Source organism: Nomascus leucogenys, chromosome 17, assembly GCF_006542625.1.
Source record: "Nomascus leucogenys isolate Asia chromosome 17, Asia_NLE_v1, whole genome shotgun sequence".
Taxonomy (NCBI): domain Eukaryota; kingdom Metazoa; phylum Chordata; class Mammalia; order Primates; family Hylobatidae; genus Nomascus; species Nomascus leucogenys.
Window position 1 is genome coordinate 89326728 of NC_044397.1, and position 17922 is coordinate 89344649.

Here is a 17922-nt window from a genome sequence, read left to right on the forward strand (position 1 = left end):
TTTCGCTCATCATAAGGTTTCTGAGAGTCATCCATGATATATGTGTATCAATACTTCATTATCTTTTTCTTGCTGACAGTATTCACTGCATGGGCATACCACAATTTGCTTATCCATTCTACTAATGATGAACCTTAATATCTCTTCAATCCATCCCCTTTCCTTCATCTCCATGGTCCCTTCCCTGGCCCAGGCATCTCTTCTTTACACCCAGGTCTCCACCCCATCCCAGCCTCCTTCTTGTTCTCTGATCTCTAATCTCACTCCCTCTCATCCACCTTCCAGAGGAATTTGTTTCGTTTTGTTTTGTTTTTTAATACAGGGTCTCCGTCACCCAGGCTGGAGTAAATGGCAGGATCATAGCTCACTGCAGCCTCAACTTCCTGGATTCAATCAATCCTCCTTCCTGAGCCTCCTGAGTAGCTGAGACTACAGGTGCATGCCACCATGCCCAGATAATTTTTAAATTTTTTAAAGAGATGGGCTCTCACTATGTTGCTCAGGCTTGTCTGAAACTCCTGGCCTCAAGCAATCCTCCTGCCTTGGCCTCCCAAACCTGGGATTACAAGTGTGAACTACCACACCCAGCTCCCAGAGAAATCCTTATCAGGCACATGTTGTGTTCTGTCCTGCTCAAAACTCGGCCATGGCTCCCCAGTGGTCCCTGGGTAATGCCCTAAGTTCTTTAATGGCTTTCAGACTTGGTTTGATCTCCTCCCGATGCACCCCTCCACCATCACTTCCCATCTCCTCTCTTTATACTCCAGGCTGCAACCACAGTCTACTTGTCAGCTCCCTCAATGTATCAAGCTCTCTTTTGCCTCCAAACTGTTGTATTCTCTTCCCTTTGCCTAAAATACTTTTCCCCCAGCCCTTTCATTCATGTATTTATTAATTTTATAGATGAGGTCTCACTCTGTTGCCCAGACTGGAGTGCGGTGGCACAATCATAGCTCACTGCAGCCTCCAGCTCCTGGGCTCAAGCAATCCTCCCGTCTCAGCCTCCCAAGTAACTGGGACTATAGGTGCACATCACCATGCCTGGCAAAGTTTAAAAAAAGGAAATTAAGAGATAGGGGCCAGGCGCAGTGGCTCATGCCTCTAATCCCAGCTCTTTGGGAGGCTGAGATGGGCAGATCACCTGAGGTCTGGATTTTCAGACCAGTCTGGCCAACATGGTGAAATCCCATCTCTACTAAAAATACAAAAATTAGCCAGGTGTGGTGGTGGGCGCCTGTAATCCCAGCTACTCAGGAGGCTGAGGCAGGAGAATTGCTTGACCCTGGGAGGCAGAGGTTGCAGTGAGCCGAATCACACCACTGCACTCCAGCCTCGGCGACAAGAGCAACACTCAGTCTCAAAAAATAAATAAATACATACATAAATAAAATAACAATTAAGAGATGGGATCTTGCTATGTTGCCCAGGCTGGTCTCAAACTCCTGGCCTCAAACGATCCTCCCCCTTCAGCCTCCTGAGTCATTGAGATTACAGGTGAGAGCCACTGTACTCGGCTGTCCCCAACCCTCTCTCTGCTTGCTTCACTGTTATTCCTTCTCAAGTCTGCATCCAAATGCCCCTTCCACAATAAACCTTTCTGACAACCCCGACAGGGTGGGTGAGGCACTTCAACCAAGCTCCCACAGTTCCTGGCGGCTCAGACCACTCTACGCTTTAATATTAAAAGGTCTTAAATTCCCACTTAACTTCAGTTCCAGGTACAAAACTTGTCCCTTCAGACAAAGAAGAACACATCCTTTCGCAAAAATTGGAAACCATTTTAATGGACACATTTCCCTTATTGCCTTAGCTGCCGGGAACCTCGGAGCGAAGTTTAACGCTAACCTACATCATAGAGAGACACCTGTTGCATCTCTATGTAAAGCGTTAGTTCTATTTTAATGTTTGTTGAAATAGTGCCAGTTTTTCTTGGGCACTGTAAATCCCTCCGATTGGCTCTCTGCTACGACTCCCTCATACCAAAATCAGTGAGTTCTTCTCTTCCACTGAATCTATCATCCAACTACTACCCCCTCCAAACTCTTCCAACACACCCACTGAAATTCTCGTTGCGTCGTTAACAACCACGCCCCTTCCTCAGTTTCTCCCTTGAACATTTATTCTACCCCATGTCTTTACCTAAACCCTAACAAGCTCTAAGAACAATGCTTCCTCTGCAGCCCCTTCTACTATTTATTTATTTAGAGACAGAGCCTCACTCTGTCACTCAGGCTGGAGTGCAATGGCATGATCTTGGCTCACTGCAACCTCTGCCTCCTGGGTTCAAGCGATTCTCCTGCCTCAGCCTCCCGAGTAGCTGGGATTACAAGGGTGTGCCACCACGCCCGGCTAATTTTTGTATTTTTAGTAGAGATGGGGTTTCACCATGTTGGCCAGGCTGGTCTTGAACTCCTGACCTCAGGTGATCTGCCCGCCTCAGCCTCCCAAAGTGCTGGGATTACAGGCATGAGCTACCATGGCAGGCCCCCCTTTATAATTCAGACTGCTCCTTTTCTAACATCCCACGTGCCTCCACACTGAGGGTTGAGAGCTAATTTCCCTATCAAGATTCTTTTGGATGCAAGCATCTAAAATGCATTCAAACGAATCTAAGCACAAAGCAAATAAGGCAACAGTGAAAGAAGCAATATTTGACAAAAGCAACAGCAAAAAAAAAAAAAAAAAAAAAAAAACCATTGTGGGTTTCATTTGAAAATCCAAGAATTAAATTGGACCTCAGGTATGGCTGGATCCAGGCACTCAAGAGCTGGTGTCAAAACTGCCTTTCACAATCGTTCATTTCTGCACAATCTCTTTTGCACTGAACCTCATCCCATAAAGCCTCTCCTTTCTTTGTGGCAGTGTGAGCCCCATCTGCTCCATCTGCTTGGCAATTCCGGCAGAAATAGAAAATCCTCTTTCCTAATGGTTGCAGCAAATGTCTCAGGGTTGATTCTCATTGGGCTAAATTAGGTAACATGCCTTCCCTGAACCAATCACTGTGGCCAGGGAAGCAGACTCAACTGATTAGCCAGGTCTGGATCCTATGTCCATCCCTGGAGCTGGTGAAGGCAGAGCAGTGGCCAAGCCCTATTCAAATTAAATAGATGAAGAGGAGAGAGAAGTGGTTTCCCAAAAGAAAACAGAGTGGGGAACTGGGGTGAGCCGGGGAGCCGTGTGGATTCCTGGAGGAAGAGTGTTCTAAGCTGTGGGAACAGCAAGTGCAAAGGTCCTAAGGTGAGCAACTTGCCTGGCAAGTTCAAGGTTCAACAAGGCCACTTCTTCCCTGCTGACCAAATCCAGAATAGTGATCCAACACACACACACACACACACACACACACACACACACACACACACACACACACTCTGTTCCTTATCCAACTGTAATGCTTTCACCCTTGCTTGGTAACTTTGTACTTCTCCCTTCATAGTTCACTAGTTTAAAAAAATATATTTCTCGGCTCTTTTTTAAAGTAGACGTGATTGAGTTAAAACATATTTACTTGACATAAGCTTAATTATTCATCAATGGGAACCTGAAAAGGGAGTCAGAGAGGCCAAGAGGTTAGGGTGGAGTAGAGGGGGTAGGGAAGGTAAGCTGGGGTGCAGAGGGTGCAGACTGGAGGAATGGGGGCGAGGTGGGGTATGGAACTGGGGTGGCAGGGAGGGGCTGGGGAGTGAGAGAGAAGGGTAGGTGCCAGAAGGCCAGGGATCGTGGAACTGGGGTGGAGTTGGGGGGTGGGGAGGGGAAGTGGGGCACTCTGTGAATACCTTAGAAGGGATAGAGGAGGCAGGGCTAGGGAGTTGGAAGGGGTGGGATTGGAGGTCAGAGGGGCCCATCTGGGGTTAGGAAATGGAAAGGTGAGAAGAGGTGGGGGTTAGAGGCTGGGACTGGAGTCCAGAGAGCAGAGTGAACTGAGTGGGTTCAGAAGAGTACTGGTGTTGGCACTTCAGAGGCTGGGCTAGACAAGGCGCGGCCAGCCGACGGTGCGGGCTACACTGCCGCGGCGAGGGGCGTGGTTGGGGGGTGTGTATTACACGGTATCCCCCCTCCTTGCCTTTCCAAGTCTTTTCCTCTGGTTCCGCCTCCTTTTCAGGAGTGACATACCTTCGCCCAATCAGAGCCGCGGGCCTGGCGCGGCACAGCCAACCGCGCGGCATGGGGAGGAGCTGGGGAGGGGGCTCGCAAGGCCAGGGGAGGGGGCTAGGGGCCTCCGAGGGCTCCGGAGCAGCGACTGGCGAGCCATGGCGCTGGGGCTGCAGCGCGCAAGGTACTGAAGTTCGGGGGCAGGAGTTCTGGGAATTGGGGGGCTCTCCTCCTGGAGACCCCTGAGCTGGATTGTCGGGGGTGGGGAGGTTCGCGGGTACGAGCCAGGAACGCCCCCGGGCGCGCAGTCGGAGGCACATCCCCGCCGCACTCTCCACCCTTAGAGACTGCAGGGGTGGGGGATTCCCTACGTCTCTGGCTGTCCCGCCCCTCTGGCCAAGAGCGGCTTCGGGGTTCCCGATTTCTCGCTACCCAAGGCTCGCTTACCTTCCTGGTTGGGGGTGGAACTTGGGATTCCTGATAAATTAGGGGTGATTGCATTTGAGCAGTCCCCAGGCTTCTGCGGGAGATATTCGCCCTCCACATATTGATCCCTCTGGCCTCTGAACCCCCCAAATTGAGGGTGTTCTTTGCCACCAGGTCCCTGGGATCCTAGGTGATATGGGATACCCCTAAATGGAGCCTTCTCACATATAGGGAGTCCCTTGGAATGGCATTCAGCTCCTGAGTTCAAGAGAGGAGAGATCTCTGATAGTACCCTTCCTGACACAGTCTCCTAAACGTTGGGTTTCCCTAGAAATGGGCAGAGGGGAGCCCCTTTCAGAAGCCATCTGGGACCCTTCCCAAGAGACTTTTTGTATCCTTTCAAAAGCCAGAGTCACCCCCTTAAATAACAGGGAAACAAGCTGGACCCACTTCCCAAAGTGCAGCCCCTCATCTCACCCCTGCACCCCCATCCTGAGAGGGGAGCCTCATCTAAGATTTTGGGGAGACTCCATGGCGGGGTGCTGTGAGCCTGCAGGCTATGATGGGAGCGCCCCCTGCCGCAGTACTCAGCTGGGGTCATCCCGGGCAGAGGGTGGGTTTCTGGGTTCACCTGCCCAGCAGGTGCAGCTCTGCTGGAACACAGGGGAACCTGTGCCCTGGGGCCGCTGCCAGGGGGTCTCATCTGGCCATGTTCTCATGGGACCCTGGAAAATGTTCTAGGTCCTCAGCTTTCCCTGTCCAATGTGAGGCACCCAGCAAGCCTCACCCCCTTCCCTCCTCCCTGGCTTCTCAGGCCTGATTGGATCCGTGCACACCCCATCTTTCTAACCCCCCCATCCTCTCCCCCGTCCCCCACTCTATTCCAGGCCCTGGCTCTGGGCCTACCCGGGAACTCTATCCCACCCCTTTTGGGCCAGCTGTCATCCCGCCCCTCTCAGCGCCCCCTCCTGGCTGGGTGGGGGCCCCTCTTGGCTGAGCTGGGGTGCCCCCCCACCCACCCAAGGCCGGCCCTTTCCTGTGGAGTCATCTCACCACCGCGCGCACCCACTCGTAACTCGCACCCGGGTCCTGGCTGCGCCGCGTCCCCTCCTGCACCCCCTGGATGGCCCTTCAGCCAAAGGGGGCCTGGGCGATGGTGAGTGGGCCCCCCACACCCCCTTTCCCCCTTCCCTTCCTCCAGCTGGGGCTGGCTGCCATCCCACTGTGGCCAAGGATGCTCTTGGGAAGTCCCTGGTGGGTACGGCTTGCAACCCAGAGTGCCCAGTGAGGTACAATGTTCCTGGAGAAGATAGGATTTTGGGGACCGGCACCCTACCGGATTACCATGTCCTTGGGAACAGGCAGAGTCGGGAGCAGAGAGACTCCCCCAGACCCCCATGCTAAGTCCCTTTGCAAACCGAAACCCTGCCTCTGGTCTCTCAGGACACCTCTCTGCAATGCCAAGAGGCATCCTTGCCCAGCTATAACCTAAGCCCCCACCCACCAAATCCTCTGTACTTTTCATAAGACCCCCCACAATACCCAGCTGGGTGTCAGAATAGAAAAGCCCAGAAGTAGCCCTGAATGTGGGCAGGGACTCCCTGCTTTTATTATGCCTTCCTCATGGGTGGCAAGTTCTTCAGGGCAGGGAAGAGGTGAACTTCTCTCCTTCCTGGTTGGAGGGGGGCACTGGGCCCCAACCCCCATTCTCAGGCCTCACCCTGAGCCCGCCAGGCCCTGGCCCCACCCCCTGTTCTTGGCTGGAACATGGAGTGTGGCAGGGTTCCAGCTGCACGTCCCAAGCTGGGCAGAGTGCCAGGGGGCTGGACCAAGGCTGGGCATGGGGCCAGCTGGGGCGATCTGGAGGCAGCAGGGGTGTGACGGGGGAAGGGAACCGAGGCTGCTAGGCAAAAGAGGGGCAGGGCAGGGGCCTCTTGGGTGGTGGGCACACCTGCCAAGAGCACAGGCCCCAAAGACAGGGTTCAAATCCCATCTCACCCACTTCCTGGTGGTGTGGAATTGTGTCAGTGACTGCTGCTCTGAGCCTCAGTTTCAGATCCTGGAAATACGGGCAGGCCGGGCGCAGTGGCTCAGGCCTGTTATTCCAGCACTTTGGGAGGCTGAGGTGGGCGGATCGCTTGAGTTCAAGACCGGCCTGGGCAACATGGCAAAATCTCATCTATATTAGAAATATGCAAATTTGCCAGGCATGGTGGTGAGTGTCTGTAGTCCCAGCTACTCAGGAGGCTGAGATGGGAGGATGGCTTGAGCCTGAGAGGCAGAGGTTGTAGTGAGCCAAGATCAGGTCACTGCACTCCAGCCTGGACAACAGAGCCGGACCTTGTCTCAAAAAAAAAAAAAAAAAAAAAAGCAAAGAAAACTGGGTATCACACTCCCTTTCCACCACCCCAGATCAAGATGAGGAGCCAGTAGTGAGGAAGCAGACGGTGGGGGGCGGGACACCCAATAGGTGTGCCACAAACTGAGTTCAAGTCAGAGTAGAGAGACCTGGCTTGAATCCTGGCTCTGCTACTAAAAGCTGTGTGGCTTCTGGCAAGTTTCATCACCTCTTTGGGCCTGCTTCCTCATCCGGAAAATGGGGAAAGTCATTGCAGGAACGTGGTCGGATTCACTGAGAAGTGGTTGAACATAGTTCAGTGTCGATGGAGGGCGCTGGGTTACTTGGGCTGGGGATGCCATTGCTCCGAATCTCAGTTTCTGCCTCTTTAAAAGGAGAGATCGCTTCTCTTGCTCAATAGGGTAGTAGTAAGGACTTAATGGGTTCTCTAGCTCTGTGAGTGTTCAACACACCAATGCTATGATTATTACAGTATCACTGTTATTTAGTCCTCCTTTTAAGATGCTTGTGTAAAAACCACATATGTAATTGCATGCACACACCACACTATGGGGCATGTAGAGTAATCCACAGGTTACTCTAAAGCCCAAGAAGCTCCTAAGCCCATGCTTTCCATCTCTGATACGCACAGAGGGAGAACAGTAAGTCTAACCTTGGCCGGGCGTGGTGGCTCATGCCTGTAATCCCAACATTTTGGGAGTCCGAGGCAGGTGGATCACCTGAGGTCAGGAGTTCGAGACCAGCCTGGCCAACATAGTGAAACCCTGTCTCTACTAAAAATACAAAAATTACCCAGGCGTGGTGGCAGGTGCCTGTAATCCCAGCTACTCAGCAAGCTGAGGCAGGAGAATCGCTTGAACCTGGGAGGCAGAGGTAATAGTGAGCCGAGATCGAGCCACTGCACTCCAGCCTGGGCAACAGAGCAAGATTACATTCACACAGCTTATAAGTAGTCACACAGCTTGTAAGTAATAGAGCTTATAAGTATTAGCTTATAAGTAGTGGAGTTTATAAGTAGTAGAGTCAGGATTGGAACCCTGAGCCAGAGGAACTAGCCCCCAGTCTTCGTAATGGGAAAGACCCACACTTCCCAGTAGAACATCCAGAGGGCAGGCTGGGAGCTGGAAGGAGGGTCCCTCCGCAGCCACCAGCTGGCTCCTTCTATGGAAGAAGCAGCCCAGCCACAGAGGATTACAGAGCCCAGCTGCCTGGGAGGTGGGGCGCTGGCCCCACCTCCCTGCCAGTTCCCACTCCCTGTTCCCTCTGTCGGGCCCCCAGCTCTGTGAGGCCCTCTCGCCCCCACCCTCTGGGCAGGAAGACAAACAGGGCTGGAACAGAACAGGACGGAATGTCCTCTGAGGCAGGCAGGACTGAGGCCCCTGCCCCCACCAGCCAGGAGGGAGGGGACGGGGACAGGGGCCGTATCTCCCCTGCTCCAACCCTTCATCCAAACTGCCCCCTTCTGTGCCTCCCACTCTACTGTACTGAGGATTTTATTTTCCTTCTGCCTCCAGACAGGAAAATATCCCCTTGCCCTGGGGGGTGGGGCCGCAGGTCTCTTGCCTGAGGCTAGGGTTGATGCCACCCCAGAAGCACCCTCTGCTCTTGAATTTAAGAAGGGACAGTGTCCCCTCCTAGAGGTTCTGCTTCCCTCGGATGGGTCCCAAGGAGGGGATAAGAAAAAGCCTGAAGACTGGAAACTCACCCCCCAGATTCAAATCCCCGCTCTGCCAGTTGTTGGCTTTGGGGCTTCTTGGGCAAGGACTTCACCTTTCAGAAGCTCAGTTTCCCCATTGTAAAGTGGAAGTTTAAAATGCCCCCCTCCGCTGGGCACGGCGGCTCACACCTGTAATCCCAGCACTTTGGGAGGCTGAGGTGAACAGATCACTTGAGGTCAAGAGTTCGAGAGCAGCCTGGCCAACATGGCGAAACCCCATCTCTACTAAAAATACAAAAATTAGCCGGGTGTGGTGGCAGATGCCTGTAATCCCATATACTTGGGAGGCTGAGGCAGGAGAATTGAACCTGGGAGGTGGAGGTTGCAGTGAGCTGTGATCGTGCCATTATACTCCAGCCTGGACTAGCGAAACTCCCTCTCAAAAAAAATAAATAAATAAAAATTAAAAAAATAATTTTTTTTTAATTTTTAATTACGGGCTCACACCCGTAATCCCAGCACTTTGGGAGGCCGAGGTGGGCAGATCACCTAAGGTCAGGAGTTCGAGACCAGCCTGACCAACATGGAGAAACCCCGTCTCTACTAAAAATGCAAAATTAGCTGGATGTGGTGGCGCATGCCTGTAATCCCAGCCACTCGAGAGGCTGAGGCAGGAGAATCGCTTGAACCCAGGAGGCGGAGGTTGCGGTGAGCCGAGATCATGCCATTGCACTCCAGCCTGGGCAACAAGAGCGAAACTCCGTCTCAAAAAATAATAATAATAATAATTAATAAATAAAAAATAAAATGCCTCCCTCCTAGGGGTCCCCTGAGGACTGGATGAATACATATAGAATACATAGTACAGGGCAAGCACATAAATGCTTAGCAAATGACAGCTGCCTATTACTAATGGTAATATTTATCAATATTATAAATGTAGATGAGACTATATATACAATATACTACACTAGACTATATATACAATATACTAGATGTAATACATCATATAATTATTTTGTCTATTTTTGTTAATTTGTTTTTTGTCTTTTTTTGTTTGTTTTGAGACGGAATCTCGCTCTGTCACCCAGGCTGGAGTGCCGTGGTGCGATCTCGGCTCACTGCAATCTCCGCCTCCCAGGTTCAAGCGATTCTCCTGCCTCAGCCATTTGAGTAGCTGGGACTACAAAGGGCCCACCACCACACCCGGCTAATTTTTCGTATTTTTAGTAGTGACGGGGTTTCACCGTGTTAGCCAGGATGGTCTCTATCTCCTGACCTCCTGATCCGCCCCCCTGAGCCTCCCCAAGTGCTGGGATTACAGGCGTGAGCCACCGCGCCTGGCCTGTTTTTTGTCTTTTTTTAGAGACAGAGCCTTCCTCTGTCACCCAGGCTGGAGTGCAGGGGCACAATCATGGCTCACGATAACCTCGAACCTGGGTTCAAGTGATCCTCTGTCTCACCCTCCCAAATTATAGCCACTTCCGGCTGTAATTTTGTATGAAAGTAAAGAGGCCGGGCGTGGTGGCTCACACCTGTAATCCCAGAATTTGGGGAGGCCAAGGTGGGAGGATCACTTGAGTTCAGGAGTTCAAGACCAGCCTGGGCAACAAAATGACACACTGTCTCTACAAAAAATACAAAAATTAGCTGGGCGTGCTGATACGCACCTGTGGTCCCAGCTACATAAGAGGCTGAGGCTGGAGGATGGCTTGAGCCTAGGATATTGAGGCCGCAGTGAGCCATGTTCATGCCATTGCACTCCAGCCTGGGCAACAGAGCGACAGCATGTCTCAAAAGAAAAGCAAGAAAAGAAAAGAGAAACTTTGGGTTCAGACAGACCTGGAGTTTGAATTTGAAGACAGTGGCAGAAACAGGGAGAAGAGCTAAAATCCTGGACATAAACTCAGGCCCATAGAGAGAGAGAAAATTTGAGAATTTAGGTAGACCGTTGTTTAAAGGCAGGCTTCCCTATTTGTGGGCAGGCACTGCACCTCTCTGAGCCTCGGTGTCCTCATCTGTTCAATGGGACGTTATCAACTTCCTTCTGGGTTGCCTGAGCATTAGGCGGGTTAACATTAAGTTTCGCACTTGGCACTGGGAGTGACAAAATAGTAAAAGCTGGATAAGTGGCAGATATTTCTGATAAAACAACACTTATTCTTCCAACCCCACATGCAAAATGTAGGTATTTGAAGTGGATTACAGGGCAGGGCGAGTGGTAAACAGAACAGGTTGCTTTGCTGTGTCACCCTGGCGGGTCCCTGCCCCTCTTAAGGGCCCCTGTTGGTGGTTCGTCGTTAGACTTTGAGATCTATGTTCCAAGATTCACAGGACGGCTCAGTTGAGGGAAAAGAGCAGAGGAGGAGATTCTGGGAAACTGCAGGGCAGGGGGCCTGGGAGGCTGTAGGCCTCTCCTTCGTGGGCCCTCCCTCCTCTGGCCCCGGGCCAGCTCAGCCAGCCCCCTCCCAGCAGGGGCCCCCAGGCGTCCCTAGCCCGGGAAATAAACTGCAGATAAGTCAGGGAGGGGACAGAGCAGCCCTAGGCGCGCCACAGAGAGGAGCGAGGCACCGGAGGCAGCATGGACTGGCAAGACCACAGGTAAAATCAGGGCTAGGAAGGGCTCCACAGTGTAGCCCTTCCAGGCCCAGGGAGCGCCGCGAACTCAGCAAGGCCACACATCGGGGCCTGCGCAGCCGCGGCCCAGCACGCCACGAGCCCCGGCCCCACGTGGCAGCTCCCCACGTGCTCGTCCTGTCCTCCTCTTGTCTTTCCCGAGCCGCCACCAGTGAATGCTGCCCATGCCCTCAGGTCGACCACCGAGCTGCGCAAGGAAAAGTCCCGGGATGCGGCCCGCAGCCGGCGCAGCCAGGAGACCGAGGTGCTGTACCAGCTGGCTCATACGCTGCCCTTCGCCCGCGGCGTCAGCGCCCACCTGGACAAGGCCTCTATCATGCGCCTCACCATCAGCTACCTGCGCATGCACCGCCTCTGCGCCGCAGGTGAGCCCAGCCCGCGGGAATTTCCGTCTTGGCCAGGCCCCGCCCACGGAAAGCTACATCCCAGGGAGGCCCCTCCTCCGGGAAGCCTTATTCTGACAAAGCCCCGCCCCCTGGTGACATCTTTTTGGCGGAGCCCCACCCCTGGAATCTACTTCCCAGGGGAGGCCCCGCCCCCTTTGAGTTCCTGGCCTGCTGGGAGTTCCGCCCCCTTCGAAGTCTATCGCTTGTGAGGCCCCGCCCCTGGAACGCGCCCTTTGGAAGCCCCGCCTCCTTAGGACTCAGAGAATCCCCTAACCCTTAAACTCTTAAGATTTGGTCCTCTAGGAGACTCTCCCGGATGGATAGGCCCTGGTCTCTCGTAATATATCCACTGGGAGGCTGCGCCGCCCAACTTTTCGTTACTGTACCTGAGAGTCCCTTGTCCCTTCCCCACCCCTCTAGTTCTACATCACTTGTTCTCTTAGTAGGCATCTCCTTGAATTTCCACCCAGTTAGAATTGAATCCTGCAGTGGGCTTTGTCACGCACGTGCACGCGCGCGTGCACACACACACATACACTCACACATAAACCCCGTAGAATCCCAGGACCCTGAAAGCGGGGGAAGTAGCGTTATTCTCTGGGAGGCTCTGCCCATTTGACTTCCCTGCCCCATAGAATTTTACTTTTCTTGGAGGCTTTACCCCCTTAGAAGTCTGTTCCCTGGGAGTCCCTGCTTCTCTAGAGTTCTGTCCCTTTGGAAGGTCCTGCCCTCCATGAGTTTCGAACCCCTTTGAGGCTTCCTCCTCAGCTCTATATTACAATTCCCCTTAGGCCCTGGCCCCTTCATATTTTGACCCTGGGGAGTTCCATCCACTTAGAATTCTGTCCTCCTAGGAGGCCCACTCACATCCTTAGAATTCTGTTCCCTTGGGAGACTCCTACTTTCTTAGAATTCTGCCACCCTGGGAGGCCCTGCTTCTAATTCCAGTGCTTCTTGGTCCTGCTTTCTTCCTTGGGAATCCAGGCCACTAGGATGTACCCCCACTTCCTTGGGGGTGCATGTAAGTTTCTCTGACTGAGGAAAGGCAGAGGGAGGCTAGCCCAGGGTAAGTCCATAATTCAGTCCATAACTGACTAGCGATGCCCCCATCCCCCTGCCCCGGGCACCAGGGGAGTGGAACCAGGTGGGAGCAGGGGGAGAACCACTGGATGCCTGCTACCTGAAGGCCCTGGAGGGCTTCGTCATGGTGCTCACCGCCGAGGGAGACATGGCTTACCTGTCGGAGAATGTCAGCAAACACCTGGGCCTCAGTCAGGTGAGAGGAGCTCCTTGCTCTGTGCCTGGCCCTGTACTGGTGATGCTGGGGATACAGTGGTGACCAGGACAGCCATAGCCCTACCTTTATGGGACTCACGATACAAAGGGGATATAGGTATGTCACTAGACAGGAAGACCCAGAATGGTCAGGGCTGGGATGGGACAGTCTAGGTGGCTGTGAGAGCACAGGGGTGGGGTGTACCTGACCCAGCCTGGGTGGGAATGGAGGGCTTCCTGGAGGAGAAGACATCTGAGCTGAAATCTGAAGAACTTAGCCGGTCAAAGGGGTATGGAGAATGGATGGGATCAGTGAAGATCAGGAATGTACATGGCAGAGCGAAGAGAGGAGGCAAAGGCCAAGAGGTGAGAAAAAAAAAAAAAAAAAAACAATAATTTGGGGAAATAAGTTGGCCACGTGCATTGGCTCACACCTGTAATCCCAGCACTTTGAGCGGCCAAGATGGGAGGATAGCTTGAGTTCAGGAGTTCAGTGTTTCACCTGGGCAACATGGCAAAACCCTGTCTCCACTAAAAATACAAAAAATTCGCTAGATGTTGTGGCACACGCCTGTGGTCCCAGCTACTTGGGAGGCTGAAGTGGGAAGATCACATGAGCCTGGGAGGTGGAAGTTGCAATAAGCCAAGATCACACCAGTACACTCCAGCCTGGGTGACAGAGCAAGACCCAGGTGCAAACAAACAAACAAACAAAAATAAAATACAATAAAAAGTTTATCCTCCCAGGTGCAGAGTGCAATAGGAGAAGCTGAGAGACAAAAGGCTAGAGAGGTCATCAGGTTAGCCTGTGGCCAAATTTAAGGCCAAATTATCTTTATCTCCAGGGCTCTGGGGAGCTATAGAAGGATTTTAAGCAGTGGAGAGGTTGTGCCAGAAAGGTAGAATCAGATTTACATTTTTGAAAGATCCTCTAGGTACAGCATGGAGGTAGATTTGGAGGGAGTGAGATCAGAGGTTGAAAGATCAGCAATGGGTAGATGCCAGTCTCAGGTGGGAGAAGAGGAATAGGGGCAGGGACCATGGGGATGGAAAGATAGGAACAAGAGACATTTAGAAAGTAGAACTTACTTTTTTAATTAACATGGAAGGCTTCATGCATTTGCATATCATCCTTGCACAAAGGCCATGCTAATCTTCTCTGTATTATTCCAATTTTTAGCATACATGCTGCCTAAGCAAGCATAGAAAGTAGAACTAACTTTAATTCATCCTTACAGCAAGGCCTACAAGAAAGTTCCTATTCTTTTTTCCATCTCACATAAATGGGCTCCATAGTTGGTATCTGTTCCTTTTCTCTGCCTCGTTACCCCACTCCTGGTACCAATTTCTCTGTTAGTGTGAGTGAGCTTTTTGGACCCAGAGAGATGAATGTCCTGAGGTCCCAAAGCTAGGAAGTGGCACAGCCAGGATTCGACTCCAGCTACAAGACATGTCAGAGGAGTGAGATCTCCCTCTTTCCCTATTCACCAGCACCAGCACCAGCATCAGCACCATTCACATGGTGAGCCAATAGGGTCCACCTTCACCTGTGTCCCCTCCTCCCAGCACCAGGCACATTTCCTAAATTGAAATGAAGACTTGGGTTTTCGGCCTGCCAGAAAAGTGCGATTTGAATGGAGTCTCACCTCAGGGCCTTGCGCTTACTGTTCCCTCTTTCTAGAATACTCTTACTCCAGGGGGCCATAAGGCCAGCTCACTTGCTTTGTTCAGTGGCATTTTTAAATGTCACCTCTTCAAAGAAACTGTCTAGACCACTCTGTCTAAAGCGGCCTCCCATCATTGCGTCACCTTGTACTGCTTTTGTTTTCTTCATGTTACTTGTTATATTGTTATTTGTTCTTTCATTCACTGTCTGTCGCACCCCACTGGCCAGCAAGCTCTTCAAGACAGGGATTTGTGTGTGCAGTCACCGTGTCCACACCATTTAGAAGAGCCAGGGGCGGTAGCTCCCACCTATAATTCCAGTACTTTGGGAGGCCAAGGTGGGAGGATCACTTGAGCTCAGGAGTTTGAGACCAGCCTGGGCAACATGGTGAGACCCCCATCTCTACAAAAAAAATTTTTTAAAATTAGCCAAAAGCTGGATGCGGTGGCTCACGCCTATAATCCCAGCTCTTTGGAAGGCCAAGGTAGGCAGATCACTTGAGGTCAGGAGTTCGAGACCAACCTGGCCAACATGGCGAAACCCCATCTCTACTAAAAATACAAAAATTAGCCGGGTGTGGTGGCGCATGCCTGTAGTCCCAGTTACTCGGGAGACTGAGGTGGAAGAATCGCTTGAACCAGGGAGGCAGAGGTTGCAGTGAGCCGAAATCGCACCATTGCACTCCAGCCTGGGCAACAGAGTGAGACTCCATCTCAAAAAAAAAAAAAAATAGCCAGGTGTGGTGGCGTGTGACTGTAGTCCCAGCTACTGAGGAGGCCGAGGTGGGAGGATCGGATCGCTTGAGCCCAGGAGGTTGAGGCTGCAGGAAGTCATGATCTCACCACTGCACCGCTGCATTCCAGCCTGGGCAACAGAGCAAGACCTGTCTCAAAACATAGATAGATAGCCGGGTGCAGTGGCTCACACCTGTAATCCCAGCACTTTGGGAGGCCGAGGCGGGTGGATCACGAGGTCAGGAGATCAAGACCATCCTGGCTAACATGGTGAAACCCCGTCTCTACTAAAAAAAAATACAAAAAATTAGCCGGGCGTGGTGGCGGGCGCCTGTAGTTCCAGCTACTCGGGAGGCTGAGGCAGGACAGTGGCTTGAACCCGGGAGGCGGAGCTTGCAGTGAGCCGAGATTGCGCCACTGCACTCCAGCCTGGGAGACAGAGCGAGACTCTGTCTCAAAAAAAAAAAAAAAAAGATAGATAGATAGATAGATAGATAGATAGATAGATAGATAGATAGATGGATGGATGGATGGATGAGGGCCTGGCACTTGGTATGTGCTGAATAAATGCTTGCTCAGTGGGTGGATGGATGGACAAATGGATAGATAAATGAATGGGGAGACTGGTGAAATCATCCAGGCTCACCAAATGGAGCAGGGGAATGAGGATGGGATGGAGGAGAAGGGTCAGAAGCCCTGGTAGACCTCCACCCCTCTCATCCCTGGCAGCTGGAGCTCATCGGACACAGCATCTTTGATTTCATCCACCCCTGTGACCAAGAGGAGCTTCAGGACGCCCTGACCCCCCAGCAGAGTGAGTTCCCTGAAGGCCTCTGCCGCACCATGCAGAGGAGGAAGCTGAGGCTCCACGCCTCCCTCAGCATATCCCCACCTCCTGTGGAACACCAGACTAAGACAAGCAGGAAGAGGAGAGATGACCCTGCCCTGGGGTCTGTGGGGACAAAGACCCTGCCCTGGGGGAGTCTGAGGGGACACATACAGCCCTGCCCTGGGGGGTCCAAGGGGACACATACTACCCCTGGGGGACCCTCTCTGGTTCCAGGTCCCAATTGTTGGGATGGAGCTGGGGAGGCCTGAGCAGCCAGGGTGCCGGAGGGCACTGGGCCTGTGTGTAGCTGCCTGTGACCTCCCCCCTGCCCCCGGGCATCCCCAGCCCTGTCCAGGAGGAAGGTGGAGGCCCCCACAGAGCGGTGCTTCTCCTTGCGCATGAAGAGTACGCTCACCAGCCGCGGGCGCACCCTCAACCTCAAGGCAGCCACCTGGAAGGTGCGCAGGGCCGGGCCAGAGGAGGGCGGGGATGCTGGGGCTGGGTGTGAGCCCCGAAAGATCTCGAAGAGTGCTGGAGTCCAGGCATCTCCTGGGCTGGGGACCCTGCGGGGCTCACTCAGGTCAGGTCTAGCGGGTCCTCAGGGCATCGAGGAGCATGGGTGCCTGTGGAGTTGGGACCTGGGGTTCCTGTAAGCTCTCTTAGGATGGGTTCCTATGGGCCTGGGGCTGGGGATCCTCAGTCCCTTTGAACCTGGAGTCTTCACAGGGTTGGAATCTCAGCTCCCTGATGGGCCCTCAGGATGCATCTTCCAACCCCATGGGTGGCCCAGAGGCACCACTGCCTTGTCCCCTCATCTCGGCCCCCAGGTGCTGCACTGCTCTGGACATATGAGGGCCTACAAGCCCCCTGCACAGACTTCTCCAGCTGGGAGCCCTGACTCAGAGCCCCCGCTGCAGTGCCTGGTGCTCATCTGCGAAGCCATCCCCCACCCAGGCAGCCTGGAGCCCCCGCTGGGCCGAGGGGCCTTCCTCAGCCGCCACAGCCTGGACATGAAGTTCACCTACTGTGACGACAGGTGGGCAGGGGCCCCCTCTTCCCTCTGCCCAAGTTCAAGTGCTGTTTCCCTCCCCACCTTCACACCCCCGCATTTCTCTCTCTCACTTCATCCATCTCTCTCTCTTTGTGTGCCTGCCTGTCTCTGAATTTTCTACATGTCTTTTATATCTTTTCTTTTTTTGTAAAAACGCTGTCTTGCCATTTGCCCAGACTGCTCTCAAACCCCTGGGCTCAAGCCATCCTCCCACTTCGGCCTCCCCAAAGTGTTGGGATTACAGGTGTGAGCCACCGCACCTGGTCTCCTTTTATCTTTCATTCTCTTTCTGTCTCTGAGTCTTTCTCTTGGTGTCTATCTCTCTTTGTCCCTTTTCTTAAATGAGGCGATTTGTGTCAAGCAGTTAGTATGGTGCCCAGCACACAGGAAGCATTCAATAAACTGTCATTAGGCCAGGCATAGTGGCTCACACCTGCCAGTACCAGCACTTAGGGAGGCTGATGCGGGAGGATTGCTTGAGACCAGGAGTTCAAGACCAGCTTGGACAACATAGGGAGACCCCATCTCTACAAAAAATTAGCCAAGCGGGGCCAGGTGCAGTGGCTCACACCTGTAATCTCAGCACTTTGGGAGGCCAAGGTGGGTGGATCACCTGAGGTCAGGAGTTCAAGACCAGCCTGGCCAACATGGTGAAACCCCATCTCTACTAAAAATACAAAAATTAGCTGGGCGTGGTGGCGCATGCCTATAATCCCAGCTACTCGAGAGGCTGAGACTGGAGAATTGCTTGAGCCCGGGAGACGGAGGTTGCAGTGAGCCGAGACTGCACCATTGCACTCCAGCCTAGGCGAC

General features: G+C 53.0%; 1 protein-coding gene and 1 non-coding gene across 7 annotated transcripts in view; one reads left to right on the forward strand and one right to left on the reverse strand.

Annotated features, from left to right (window-relative positions):
* Positions 1 to 4216: 4216 nt before the first annotated feature.
* HIF3A (hypoxia inducible factor 3 subunit alpha) overlaps positions 4217 to 17922 on the forward strand; it is a 46358-nt gene continuing 32652 nt past the window's right edge. For 2 of the 6 annotated variants that reach the window (XR_004026327.1, XM_003277604.4), the window contains exons 1-6: positions 4217 to 4273; positions 11343 to 11533; positions 12685 to 12830; positions 15959 to 16043; positions 16404 to 16516; positions 16886 to 17094. Coding sequence is in view for 5 of the 6 variants with exons in the window: in XM_003277604.4 (XP_003277652.1) it covers positions 4248 to 4273; positions 11343 to 11533; positions 12685 to 12830; positions 15959 to 16043; positions 16404 to 16516; positions 16886 to 17094 (770 nt within the window). In the remaining variant the exon portion in view is untranslated. Of the gene's footprint in view, positions 4274 to 5461; positions 5672 to 11327; positions 11534 to 12684; positions 12831 to 15958; positions 16044 to 16403; positions 16517 to 16885; positions 17095 to 17922 lie in introns of those variants that run through there. The other 4 variants (XM_030795550.1, XM_030795551.1, XM_003277606.4 and 1 more) reach the window with 4 other exon arrangements.
* On the reverse strand, positions 13926 to 14033 carry LOC115831120. The gene has a single exon (XR_004026654.1). It is a non-coding gene; the product is annotated as a U6 spliceosomal RNA (small nuclear RNA).